The 14923-nt window shown below is 39.0% G+C and overlaps 1 protein-coding gene across 1 annotated transcript in view; it reads left to right on the top strand.

The window, feature by feature from the left end:
* snd1 (staphylococcal nuclease and tudor domain containing 1) overlaps positions 1 to 14923 on the top strand; it is a 188817-nt gene that overhangs the window by 111849 nt on the left and 62045 nt on the right. Inside the window, exon 17 of the mRNA XM_023350655.1 lies at positions 320 to 508. Within this exon, the coding sequence (XP_023206423.1) occupies positions 320 to 508 (189 nt within the window). The remainder of the gene's footprint in view (positions 1 to 319; positions 509 to 14923) is intronic.

Below are 14923 nucleotides of genomic sequence, written 5' to 3'. Positions count from 1 at the left end.
ATTGAAAGCAGACAGAGCTTAATTAAGAATGTCAAGGACTGCAGTGAGTCTGAAGACAAGAGGGCATCGCTGGGTTTTCTGTTTGAAGAAAGAAAAGAGAACCCCATCTCCAGCTAGAGCACTCACTGGGATATCTGGAGCCGAGCAGTGAAATGGGATCTGTCTGTTTGCTACTTAATCATTAGAAAGCCCCCAGGTCTCCATTGATGAAAAACTGCCTATTTTTCAGAATTTCAGAGCATTTTATTTGCTACTCCCAGTACGTAACAATAAATGAGAATGTTTGTCTAATTTTCTTCTTTTTCTTCTTGTTTCATAGGTTGAAGTTGAAGTGGAGAGCATGGACAAAGCGGGCAACTTCATTGGCTGGCTGCACATTGAAGGCGTGAATCTGTCTGTGGCACTGGTAGAGAACGCTCTGTCCAAGGTCCACTTCACAGCAGAACGCAGCGCCTACTACAAAGCGCTGGTTTCAGCAGAGGAAGCATGCAGACAAAAGAAAGAGAAGGTAGGTCTCATTATCAGCGGAACAGAAACTACTGTACATACAGTCAGAGAGGTTTCTCTGAGAATTGAACCTCCAAGTCATAAAGCGGGCCTCATGAAGCTGTCGGAATGTGAACATCATTCACTGTAATGCCACTGTAAATTTCATTCAGGCAGAGCAGAGATAGCATCTCGGTTAGTTTTGTTTTGGTGCACTGAAGGCTCAGGACATCATCCTGCATAGCCAATAGTGCCATTTCTCTCAGCGCTCTTATTGAAATACACGGTTGTCACTGGAACCAGCAGCTTCAAGAATAAAATCAGTATTTATTTAGTTTCCTGTCAAGTTTGAGATGTGGTGTCCTAGGCATGTCTGCAAGTTTGTAAGCGCAAGGTTTTATATCTCGCAAGATTTAAGATGTCAGCCCTCCTGAAACATCAATGTATGTTTGGAATCCAGTGACAGAAGTAAAAGTGGAGATTTTATTAAAATAAAATGAATTACTTCAACCCATGATGATTTATTGGTCTGGAAAGTTCATTTTAATAATTTTGCTTGTGAAATTTTTTGAAATCTAAATTGCTCTGCTTACTGTTGAACTATCACCTTACATACATTGTCAATTGTGGCTGTAAGGAGACAAAATGTGAAAATGTTCTCTGTGAATGAACACTACACTGTAAATTGGTCGACAATACTTTAACATGTATTCAGAAGCCTTCGTATGTCGAGCATCACTGTTGTGAAGTTCCTCCATCCAGGTTTGCAAATGGGCACATTTGCTGTTATCATTGAACCTGTCTATCCTCAATGGGAGTTGTGTGATGGATGGTGGCCTCCCTCACTCTGATCCTGATCTTGCCTTGCATTTTCATTATGGCTCCACGAGTCACCTCTGGCAGATGCACAAAGTGCCCAGCCAGCTGTCAACGTTGTCCTCCTTCTCTCTATCTCTGTAACTTATTTCTTTCACTTGCTCCGTCTTTCTCTCTCTCCCACTCTCTACTTATTTGGGTCCTTGAGGACACACAAATGCCTCCTCATCCCATATAAATGTGATGTATCGCCGGAGCTAGGAGGAGGTTGTTCTCTCTGCCTCCAAAGAATTTGTCATGTTCTTAGTTGCCGTGTTCCTACAGTGTTGTTTGCTTTCGGCTCTCTTCTTTTTGTTGCAATTACTCTCCATCTGTGCCCCCCCATCCCCTACCCTGCTCTACTTCTCCTCCCCCAAAAACACTGGCAGCAGGAGATGAATATCTGGAGAGTGGTCTGCAGGTGAACCTTTGCTTTTTCTTTAAAAAAGAAAAAAAAGGTCTTGCTAGCCATGTGAACACCCAGTCCCTGCCATGTTAAATCTGACCACACATTCCTGACACCTCTAGGAATTTCACTCCAGGTTTCCAGGTCCTGTTCCGCCGCGCTGAGACAGACTGACTTGGAACACAAGGTTTTCATTCGAACTGACCTGAGGAAAGACGGCAGAATGGGGGCCTGCATTGGCCAGACAGATGGTGATTATGGTTGATGTTAGTGTGCCAGAGGCATCAGCGGACAGATCAGCTACTGCCCGATTTGCTTCGTTGTGAATAGTTTCGTGTTTGTACAGTACAGCGCCCCTTGGTTGCATTCTGCATACTACGCAACTCCAAGGCAGATGAGGTGGGACTTGGAGCTCTAATTAACCCTTAGAGACCACCTTGAGAAAAGCTGAGAGCCTGGCAGTTTATTTCAGTCTTTCTCTTTTGAAGTAGTGGCTGGCTGGTCCGTGTCTGTGTGTAGGCTGTGGTAAGGTAGGGCACACTTCATCTTTTCCCATCTCTCTTCCTCTTTTCTCATCGCCTTCTCTTTATTGTCCCTGCGGCTGTAGATGTGGAAGACATCAGTCGTTGCTGTGTCAGGCATCGCTACAAGAAAACAAGGTTGTCCTAATAAACTGAGGATGCGCCAGAGCTTGTGCGCGCGCACACACCAACACGCGCGTTTATTAAGGAAAAGTTTGCGTTGGTGGACCAGCTGGGACTCAGGTCAACAAGGGGGGAGAGAGGCTTGCTGCTGTAGCATCCTAAACCAAAACTGCTTAGCTGGAGTGTCTTAAGTGAATATGAGATTTTGCTAAAATGAGACCAATGGGACAAAGTGATTGTGTTCTAATTGAGAAATTCCAAAGGGTTGGAAGATGAGCCTTTTCCAGAGCTCAGCAGGTTTTAATCTTGCCCATCAGCTCCTCTTGGAACAATATTTGGAACAGCGCTCGCAGCAAATTAAACTCTCCCTACATGTACGAGACATGACTTGTACATCTGGGTGTCTTTCCGAATCTCTTTGCTCTTCAATTTTTTTTTCGTAGTTGATATGCATACAGTGGCAGTCAGAAGTATAAGTGCATTGGACATGAATACAATATTACTTCTGGGCTTTTAATTATGAATTTCAACTCTTCCTTTTTTCAGAATTGATAGAACCTTTGAATTTGAGGTGGACATTCCCTAATCAACACTGATTCAGACATCCATTTACAGTCTATATATATATATAAATAACTATATATATATATGCTTTCTCAGTAATATTTGCATAAATGTACTTTACATTTTCAGAAAAATTGAACTCTTTTTATGACTCCCAACAAGATTTTTGTGTAATTCTGGTTGGATGAGTTGATTTAATTTAATAAAATTTATTTGTGTAGTACATTTCAGCAACAAGGCAGTTCAAAGGGCTTCACGCCATAAAATCATGATACAGTCAGCAATTACAAAAACAAGCAATAAACATTACATTTTGTCAAATACCATCATCAAACTCATCAATGCACATCAAATATGTTGATCAGTGTCCTATTTATTACTAGTCAATGGCAACTCTAAACAGGTGGGTGTTTAGCTTTGATTTAGAAAAACTGTTTCAGCTTTCTAGCAATTTTCCAGAAGTTTATTCCAGATTTGTGGTGAATAGAATCTGAATGCTGCTTCTCCTTTTAAAATGGTTGGTTTCCAGCACAGACTGCCAAATTCTCTTTACTACAAATCAACAAGAGGTTTGAAATTTGGACCCAATTGGTGTCCAAATTGGCTAACATTAGGCTTCTGGGATGGACTTTTCAAAGTTTTTACCTCATCAAGAAAAATTAGAAATATATGGACCTTATTTAAATACTTTTTTCTGTGTCAAGAGACCAACCATTTTGAACAATATACTGATATAGGGCTGAATGGGAAAGCATTTCCAGGCTGTAAAAAACAAAAAAACAAAAAGTGAATTTGTCTTTTTAATATGAAGTGTCTTGTAGCGGCTGTTCATGTGTTTCCCGTTTCCTCTTGCTGCAGGCGATAGAAATAAATTTGACAAAAAAGCAACAGCATCTTGGCACTGTGGATTGGGAGCAGAGGCTTTGACTGCAGAGATGTTGGCTGTAGCTTTGATGTGAGTTTTCTGACTGAGCAGGTGTGGGAGTTGGTTTGTCAATTTATCGGTTATGCCTGGGGGACGATCTCATTTCAAAAAAAATGAAATGCTCAGAAATTAAGAAGCGGGGTCATGAAAAAGAAATCAATCTATAATCCCAGAAGTGCTCTGTTGGAAATTTAAGCTTTGTTTTCCTCAATCCTCTTGTGTTGACAGCTTTTTGCTTATTTTCTGCTTATATAAGTATAATGCCTATAAAAGTATTCACCCCGTTTGGTGTTTTACACTTTTATTGTTTTCAGAAACAAATCAACAGCAACTAAATTTGGCTTTTTTCACTGTAATTTACAAAAAAAAAACATTTAATGCCAAACTGAAAACTATTTCTATAAAACTGGTTGTAAATATTTGACATAAAATTATTGCATAAATATTTACCCTTTTTTTGAAGTGACTGACCTAATTCAACAGAGGTCCAGTCAATTGCTAGTACTAGTGTCACGATGAGTTCAATGGAAATCACCTGAGTGCAGTGAATATGTCCCCTATTGATTGTAGTGTAAAACCTGAAAATCTGAAAGACCTTTCACTGGTCGGGATGGATACAAAAAATCTCTACAGTCCTGAACGTTCCCTGGAGTCCAGGAGAATCAAGAAATCAAAGAAACATGGCTGATTTGTAAATGTGCCTAGATCAGCTGATCCTATAGTGACCTCATCCAAAAATGAATGACCAATTTGAACTCAATATTACCCAAATAGGGCTTTCTTGATATATTGTTTTTCAATGTAATTACCCATCCTTGAAGGAGATTAACAGACTCTGATGGGTCTCAATGTGGTTGAACAGACAATGGAGGGGGAGGGGGTGGAGGGAGAAGAAAAGAGCCCAAAAGACTATGTGACAACTCTTGTTAAGATATTTCATGTCACAGGACTCTTCTTTGATCGCTGCCCGCCCCTTTTCTCTCTCAGCCCAGCTCAGTCCTCTTCATACACCGCTGTCTGACTTTAATCTCTTGAACGTTCTCGCCTCCTTACGCTCACTCTCATCACGTTCCCCTTTCTTCCATCCTCCTTCAACTGATCATTGAACCGCCGTCATGCTCCCCTTTGCTTCATTTGCTTTGACAGTTTTTGGATCGTACTGGACGGCGAGGACTGCATAAAACTGACTGAGTCAGGCACCTGCATCAGTTGTGCTTCTATTTTGGAGAAGGGAGGAGGGAAAAACTCCCTGGAAGAAAAAAAAAAGTCTAAATCTGGGATCTGCTGCTGCCATTCCTTATGCTTCACCAGTCAATCAGCAGTACTTGTCAGAAGTACTTGAAGCAGCATCTTTCTGACTTTGAGCTGTTTGACGTGTCCTTGGCAGACCCTGATGGAAGTATATAATCTTGTTTCAGCTTTCTTTTTCCCTCCTGAAAAGTTAGATGTCCAGCTGACTCGACTGGCTGTCCCCTCATTCCAGTTTTGACGCTCTAGTACATAAACACATGGCTAAGGGCAACTGTTTTGGTTCTAGATCAACTCGCTACATTTGAACATTGCACTGGGTGACTTACTATGCAAAAACCTTCACTATGCCAGTACATTCCAGGTAATTGTCTTTATTTCACCCTAGATACATGGAAACATCACTGTAAAGCAATATTTTAAGGTTTCAAAACTACAAGTCCTTTAAATGAGATGGCAGACTTGTGTTTTTTCAGCTGTATGTAAAGTATTGTTCCTGACAAATTTAACTGACATTTAAGGCACCATTGGCAAACATTACAACCAAACATGATGATAATGCTAAAAATATATTGGCATTCTGCAATTGAAAAGAAGAGTCATACTTTATATTTTAAAGCAATTTAAAGCCACTGACAATAGATTTTAAAAAGCATAGTAAAACTCCTAAGAGCATTGTATGTCTTTCTGCTTACTTTCAGTTCAGTTGTAATGGTCTACACAAAATTAAATACCAGCGGTGTTCTTTATTTTCTGTGAATTATAGTTCTATTTTACTATGCTCAGTGTATTCTTCAACCCTGAAGCAATCTATTCTTTCTGTTTTGCAGTCTTTTGTATTTCTCTTTTCCATTTCTTTCCCCTTTCTTGAATAAGCTATGGTAGTCCTCAACACTATCATTAAAAAAACAACTTTTGCAGCGAAATAATGCAGTACATTTGGCTCATTTTGTAGCTGCTTCCCAAAAATTGTTTTTCAGATATTTATTTCACTGATCATATCATCCCTATTTAAATTTTGGTCCCTGGCTGGTCCCATTCTGAAAACAAAATTACCCAGCATGAAATTGTTTTTTCTTTGTTTCATAATAATTGTAGGGCTTGTAAAGGAGTTTTAATAGAACACTAAAGCAAATGAGTTACTCTTTGTTGCCACTTTTGTTTTCATCTTCTGTCAGTTGATGGATGTGGAATACCTCAGCCATTTATTGAAAGACTGGGAAGTTCTAATGTAGTAATTATAGATGTTTCAATATTTTCTAAGCTCTTCTGACTCCCCACTCAATCATCCAAAAGCTCTAGTTAAATTTTGAGTGAGATTTGAAATAGGTGAATATTGGATTTTTTTAAAAAGGGCAATGTATATATATATATATATATATATATATATATATATATGATAAACTGCTGATTGAAGGTAAGTGTTGTCAAAACATTTAAGTAAAAAAAATGTGATTGAGAATACTTAAATACCCACTTTCACAATAAGTCACATAGGCAACCTTTAACTACTAGATTAAAAATCTTTGCTTTGTCATCCTACAGATGGACATCCAAGATAGTCAATGTGTCAGAGGTCATTTTGCATCAGTTTTTAGCCTTTCAGAGAACACTGGATAAAGCTTTGCCAGAGCTGAGCTAACTGCGTCTTAACTCACCTTTGAGCACTTTATTGACGCTCTTCTTTGTCACATCCACAGCATCATGTTGTCCAGTCCAGCAGCAGTCACAAGTCATTGAAACTTCAAGGTCTCTGCTTCTCTGCACAGTAATTCTTTGACTCAATCACTTTGAGGGGGTGTGAGTAGCCGTGAACAGGTGTGGAGAGTCCGATGACTCATGGTGCAGCAGTCCTCATCCTGCAGTGCTCAAATTACCTTTTGTTCCTACTTTTTTGCTCCTTTATATTTATATTCAGCATTGAAAATGCTTTAAGTTACTACTAACTATATGTCCTCCAAAGTTTGGCTATATTTTGTTCCCACTTGATGCTGATGTCAACTACTCTCTGCATTTATAAAATTTTATGTGTCAGGAAGTAGCAATAATAAAACAATGTGATTTTTCCCCTAAGTCTGAAAAGTAGGTCAATAAACCCTCTGAAAACAGTGTGCAGTAAAGAGCTTAAGCCCAGGTTTATTGCTATGAATTAAGATGGTAAGAAGCAGCCAGATGGTCTTTAATAAATGCACCTAAACTAATATGTTGTCACGTCTACAGAAACAGACATTTTAGCGGCTTGCAGGTGTGGGATGATTCAGTTTGACCTAAAACAACACAAGGAGGAAAGGCATCCAGAATATTCTCTGAAAAGGCTGATTTGCTACCTGTCAGTTTGGAAAGACTGAGGTTATTCCCAAACACCTCGGATTAAATTTTTCACAACAGACTCCAATGCTTTCTGAAGTCGATCTTCGGCAGGGTCGTTCCCCCCAGTTTTGAACTCTGCAATGTTGAGAAAAATGATGAAGCCCAGGCAGACTTCCGAGACTCAGGAAGCGGCAGTAAGCATTTTAAAGATTGACAGATGGGGGGAGAGGCCCTTCTCTTGGAGGAAAAAAATGAAAGAAAAACAACTCTTCAATGCAGTTTGTCTATAAAATTGCCTCTAAACAAAAAAAACTTCTGGACTAATCCATAACAGATGATGATGGAAAACAAAATGTGACAAAGTGAGATTTTTCTACTATAATGAAAGGCACTGTTTGGAGAAAATCCAACACCAAACAGCACAAATAACTGATGCAGTCTAGCAAGCAAAGTGATTGACAATGCTAATGTTTTGGTTTATGCAGCCACTAAACCTTAACTACCCTTAGGCATTCACTCGCATACACCCAGAGCCTAATGTGAGGGAATCTGTCCAAGTGTTTGGCTCCATGCAGAGGAATCATTTTCCAAAAGGGTGGGGGGAGAATAATTACTTAAGTGGTGGACCATAACATTATTAGATGCTTGAAGACCTTAAGATATTGTTGCATAAAATCAAATATATAATTATGAATGAACTATGACATTTAGAATCGCAGGTTAAATGTCAGTCATGCTTTAAATTAAAGAGAAAAGGCTTTCAAAACTCACTTCAATGTCTTGAGATATTTCTCAACATGTTTTTATATTCTTGAGAAATGTATGCTTTTTAAATGTATTTAAAAGACATGTAAATGTATTCATACATCAATCTGCATCAGTGTATAACTGTTTGTACGAATGGCTGAATCTGGCTCTAATGTAAAGCGCTTTGAGTGGTCAAAATGACTGGAAAAGGGCAAAACAAGTTCAGTCCATTTACTTACTATCCTAAGGATGTAGATAATTCATGGTTTTTCCTATGGCTTGAAAGCTGAGGCCAGAGAGAAGAGGTTTAGGCTAAACGCTGGTGTGTAGCCTTTTAGATCAGTGGCTCAAGTCTCATGTGGCTTGCTGCAAATCAACACATTCAGTGAGAGAACACATTGCTTTACAGCCAAAGTGTCAGTAGGCACGCAAGATGGAGGCAGCATAGTTTGTGTTGGCAAGTGTGAAAGGACGGGGATCACAGCAAGGGGACATTATTGCCCGCAGGGTGGTCTCGATGGGAGAGGTGACCCATGCGGGACATTATGTCGCTGGAAAAGATGGCAAGGACTGGTCGCTATTATGTGCAAGTAATTCTCCGGCTTCTCGCACAATGCATGATTCCGCCTCTGAGTGCTTAGATTGTTTGTGATTTACTATGACATGAGGATTCATCTGCTTTGAGCGTGTCTTTACTCCTGCTGTCATCTTTCTTCTCAGCATTGTATGCCCAAACTGAACCAACCACACAAAAGCAAAGAGCTGACAGAGGCTTTTTCATATGGCCAACAGATTACATAATTTGATTCTCAGTGTGCTGTGTGCACATCCCTGCTCACACTAACTTGGTTGCAGATGGAAGGAGGGCCACACATGCACACACCATACTCTCACTGTCTCTTTTCTGCTTACTCAAACATGCTTTAAGCCTGTGCAGACTTTGCGCACACACACTTCTGCACAGACACTCACTCTCCGAGGACACCACCACCCCCCACTTTAGTCGGCAAGCTGGACCCTTAGTGCCCGGAGGCAGAGAGACCGAATGACGGAGAAAGAGATCAGTGGACCTACTGATGTGTGTGTGCTGTTTACACCCCAACTCCAAGTTCTCTCCTGGTCTTCATCTCCCTGCCCCCGCCCCAATTCTGAGCTGCAAATTCAGCAGCCTGTCACCTATACTCACAGACCTGCAAAATCACACACAAATACTCTTTCCATCTTTATGTGCTTCATTCACCATCTGACTGACTGTGCAACCACGCATATTGCAGTCACCTGCAAAGTCAAGGGCACAAACCTGCTTTATTTATTTATTTTTTTATAGGCATGAAACTAAGACCTCCTTAATGACGTCTGAGCAGTCTCACCTTCTGCTTGCTGAATTATACATTTACATGAGTTGCAGGATTACATGCTGACGTTTTAAATGTCATCTGAAAGATGCATCAAGGCACAAGGACATCAGTCCGGTCCTGAGGAAGAAGTACACACTCAGAAGTAGGCCTCTTAGTTTAGTCATCTGTGCATATGTGATGTGCCTGGTCAGTTTTCCTTCTACTCTTTTTTTATCTAGTTGATTTATTTCTGTGCATCACACGTTATTGTTTTGTATTTGGTTCTATGTTTCTATCTTGTTTTTGTTGTTGTTGTTGTTTATATGTACTAATGTCTAATCCCATGCTATGAAATGGCTCTGACATTTTGAATATCAGCTTCTAGTTTGGCTCTACATAATAACAAAAACTATTGATCAAAAATTCTTATTTTTCAATGGTGATCAAGATATAACATGCATAAATGCCTGCACGTCTGGAACAAACACCAAAAGTCACTAGTGCCAGCTTCTCAAGTGAAGCGATTGCTGGTTGGTTGGATGGATGGGTGTTTGATTGGGTGGGTGGACGACTGGCTGAATGGTTTGATGGATGGAGGGTTGTTTGGCTGATTGAGTGTATGGAGGGATGGTTGGTTTATTGGATTGTAAGCCTGACTGACTGAAAATGAACGATTATCAAAATGATATTGCCATTTTTCACCATGTCCACTTTGTCTGATTACATTAAGTGTATTATTTCTAGACTCAATAAATAACTGTTAGATAATTGTGCTTTAAATATGGATCAAAGTAATGGTGATTATATTTCTTCCAATCAAGCAGCTCTTCTCAGATCAGAGAGGTGCATGTTTTTCACCATCTTCAGCTCCTCATTATCCAAATATCTTAGGTGATTTCTTTTAATGCAGTTCTTTATATCACAGCAGATTGACACCAAGCTTCATCAACCACAATGGAAAAACACCTGTGGTCTGTGCTTATGAGGCCTCCCTACTGCTTAAAATTCAGTCTTCCCCCATTTTTACTCCCTTTTTTCACTTATTTTCACCTTCATTTCTGCTGATTAAAATAGTGAAGGACTACAGTTTGGTTGGTGGATTATTTGCCCTGTTTTTTTGGACTAGTTCCTCTTGGGAATGTGTGAGGAAACACTTTTCCACTTGGTTTGACGGGGAATTGTTGTAGCCGACTCTTTTATGCCTCCGTTAAAATGAAATGTGTACAATTCCGGGAGGCTCTGACCCAAACCTGCAGAGCACCAGACCATTGGAACACGTTGATTATTTTTCGTTTTAATCCACCCTGTTTTTTATTTTCTCCTGTGTGTTGGTTTATACCAAATTTTATTTGGAGCCTCTTTGAATCACATCTGACTCTTTCATACTTTGGTACAAAAACAAGACTGCAAGGTCCTAAAACTACAATGACTCTGCTTCACATAAAAGTTTACTTTTTCTGCAATTTTAATATTTTTAAATTTACTATATCAATAATTTTTTTTCTGTCTGTTTACCCCTTTTGTCCTCAACTGCCCAGATATAAGCTGAAGCATGCTGGAAGATCATTTGGTGACATAAAATAATGTTTTGTTACAGTCGACTGAATCGAATGTAGAAAATTCTGTTAAATAGTTTTTAGCACAGACAAGTAACGCCCTAAGTCAGTTGCTCTTTGATGCTTGACACCTATTTTTTTCCAACTACAACATAAGCCAGATTTCTAAAGTATGGAATTACAAAGGGATGAAGTAACCATCTCCCAGCAGTGACACTTCCTTATTCTTGCAAGGCTTTTAATTGAGAATTTTACCCATCATCCTCTCAGTTTCTCCTTCCTGTTTTTCCCCCCATGCAAATATGACATTTTCCCCTGATGTTGATTGGCATTTATGCATTCTTGTTCCATCAAGGAAATGCTAAAACATTTAATATGCACATTTTCATCCAGCTTCAGGGCTGCTCTCTTATAGTTCTAATTTAATCATGGATGAAGCAAGACGGAGTGTGATATCCACAATTCGGCTAAAAATAAGATGCAGGCAATTTATAGTCATTTACACACACTTTGACATTTTTTAAGGCCTGTGCTTGGAGCCACACTTAACTCTATTTAATGTGGGCTGCCACTGAAGCATTCCTCTCTTACATTTTCCATGCCTTTACTTCCTTTGGTCCTCTCTTGTCTAATGAAATGGCAAATATTTGTTTCTTGGGGGCATCATTTAGGTGCTCTCCTTGCTGGTTAGGTTAACATTTGTTCTGCTTGATAAATAAAGGCTCTCTTCTTTTAGTTACAAAGCAATGAGAAAATGATGATGCATCACATATAACTGTTATTTAAGACGACAAGTATGTGTTGCCTTTGATATGTCTGATATGGGTAGAGAAGCTTTAAGGTTTAAGAATGCAAACATTTTTATTTTCAATTTTTAACTATAAATTAAGTCAGTATTTGTACTGAGACCTGAAATGTAAAGAAAATAAATTACAGTAGAGATGCTGGGCTTACAATCATTTATTTTAAATGAGTAAAACTTTTTATTTTGTTTAGTTTTATTAGATTAGAACTATAGAAGAAATGGAAAGTGATGACCCAGGATTGCAAACTGCAGAACTGAGAGCGCTTTGGCTGCTAGGAATATTTGTCAAAATAATGCAAAGCTAAAACGGATGAGGCCAGTCTACTTTTAGCAGTGGAAGGAGAGAAGAAGTTTGCTGTATAGCTGAAGTGGGCACAAACGCCTCATCAGTTCTCTTTATTACCTGCGCATAGACACATTGTCAGGCTGTTTCTTGGTTGAGCAGCCAGTTCTTTTCCTAAATGAATTTGCTTATTCTTTCTCCTCTGTTCACCTTCCAACTGCGTCCCTCGTGCGTAGTCCTCTTCTGTTCAACCCCTCCACTGTTTCTTTCTTTTTATTAATTTGCTCCTGCTCCAGTACCTGCACACTATCAACCCCTGTTTTTCTCTTTCCCAATCTCATCTTTAATTCAGCTTCTTTGTCTTTTTGATTCCCTTATTCCCCCATCTGCTTTTTACATTTTCACAATCTAAGCCCTGAATTAGGCATCCTATTTATTAATCTGCCTACCTCCACATGCTCTCTAATGCGCTGCCACAAAGAGACTACATGACTGCATTTTGGTTTATTATCCATTATTGGGTTTAAATCTGTTTTTTTTCTTAGGAATCAGTTGTTGCCAGGATGTTGAATAAAGTGTGTGCCTGTGCATTTTACTCCGAAAGAGAAAATGTTCTGGGTTCCTGTAAATGTCTGGAATTTCATTAAGGATTTTCCAGTTTTGAATAAGTATGAGGAGAAAAAACAAATGTATATTTCACAATAATTGTACTTTATTCCTTGATTCAATGTCCTAACGATTCTTTATTTTCTGCCATTCTTTTTTAAACTATTTGTCCATTTGATCTTCTATCCTTTCTTTTCATGCATCTTTCCATTCCTTTTCCTTTCATCCAACCTTTCTTCCTTTTAACCTTTCACCAATCCTACATTTCTCATTTATCCATGATGTTCTCCCTCTCATCCTTTTTTCTATTCCTTCATAATGTTTTCCTTCTATCCATCCAAGACTACGTTCACACTGCAGCCTAAAGTGACCCAATTCCGATTTTTTTGCCAGGGCCATTCACACTGCCGCACATATGCTACCTGTATGTATTCTGCAGTCTGAACAGGCAAACGACCTGAAAGTGTCCCACATGCGCAGTGAAGGGCACAATAGCGTCAGCGTTCTCAGTGTTCAGCCAACTACCATGACAAGAAGAAGTGCTCAGTGTTTCGTTCATTTCGGAGGTATGTGACCTGGACGTTAGGTCGAATTTGAATTGGATACGTATCGGATATGGGTCACATTCGAAAAGAATCCGACCTGTGCTGTTCAGACTGTCATGAAAAGATTGGATACAGCTCGCATTACGTCAAAAAAATTCGGAATTAGGTCACTTCAGGCTCCAGTGTGAACGCAGCCCAAATGTCCGTTCATCCATTTATCTATCCATTCATCTATCAAGTCATCTGTCCATCCTTTCTTTCATCCGTTTCTCCTTCCATCTTTTTAAGTTTGAAGCTTAATGCTTTTCCCCTCATGCTGGACTTTACCATTTATACTGTTCAATTCAAAAACACTTTTCTAATCCCAAACAAAATTACATATTTATTAAATGTAAAGTTTTGTGGAAACAAAATCAAGTGTTTGGTTGAGTTCTTACTTGAGTCTCGGTGCAAGATAACGTTTTGTTTAGACTTACATTTAAAACTCTGATATTCAGAGAATAGGTCATGTGAATGAGGTGAAGGATTTCTAGCACATTTGCATAAAAAAGAAATTACATCCCTAAAGACGTTTTCAGTTTTTAACCTCAGTCTCTGAATTCACTAAGGGCAAATCTGTTTTAACAGGCTGTTTTCATATAATCTAAATTAAAACAAGAGGCTTATAAAATCATGTATGTTGGTTACATTTTCCATGTGAGCAGTCTAGAGTGCATCTTGCCTGATTCGTTTTCCCTCATTAGTCTACAGAAAAGATGGTTGAAGTGCGGTGGTTGGAATGTCCTCAACAGGACTTTCAAGTTACCTGGGAAAGAAATGTCTCAATGTTGGAGAGATCTTAGTGAGTTTGTAAGAGTTCCCGTCTAATTTAGGTCAGACTGTGTTCAGCTCGATGCTTTCTTGCCTGCAGAAAACACTTTACATCTAGAGAATGGGACTACTCTGTTAGTTTTGGGTGTGTATTTTTTGTGCATTTTAGAGCCGCTGTCTTTTTCTTTCCCTCTCTCTTGCCTTGGGGAGAGACAGTTATGTAATCAGAATCTCATCATCCTTGCACTTCAGATCCCACTGTTGTGCTAGGCTCTTTTTATACATTTTCTCATGTTCCAGCTAAATATATATATATATATTTATATATATATATACTGTATATATGTTGGGGCAAGCAGTGTGTTTACTTCTTGCCCCTCCTTATTTTATCTTTTTTTTAACTTCTTTTAGTTTGGGTTTTCCAGGGAATTTTACATCATTTCGCCGTAGAGGTTTAGAAAACATTAGCTGTTCGGTACAAATACAAGAATACTGAACTTGACTACAAAGCTTGTCTTGAGCTCTAAAAAATTTTGGTTTTTTTCTTGTTTTGATTAGAACATATTTTGAAGAACATAATTTTCCAATATGGACTGGGGTTGTTGATCTGCTAGTAAACTTTGACCAACATACTTTGATGGGATCCAAAAGAGCGTCATTCAGTATTATCAGATATCCTTTTCTAAAGTCAAAATGAGTCTCACACTCCCACAAGCTTCATTTTGGCTATCTGCCTGTGTGTAAAAAGAATGTAACCTTTAAAGATATTTCAAAGAGAGGATTGTGATTATCTTAC

Source organism: Xiphophorus maculatus, chromosome 17 (assembly GCF_002775205.1).
Source record: "Xiphophorus maculatus strain JP 163 A chromosome 17, X_maculatus-5.0-male, whole genome shotgun sequence".
Classification (NCBI taxonomy): domain Eukaryota; kingdom Metazoa; phylum Chordata; class Actinopteri; order Cyprinodontiformes; family Poeciliidae; genus Xiphophorus; species Xiphophorus maculatus.
This window is presented reverse-complemented; position numbering and strand designations above follow the sequence as displayed.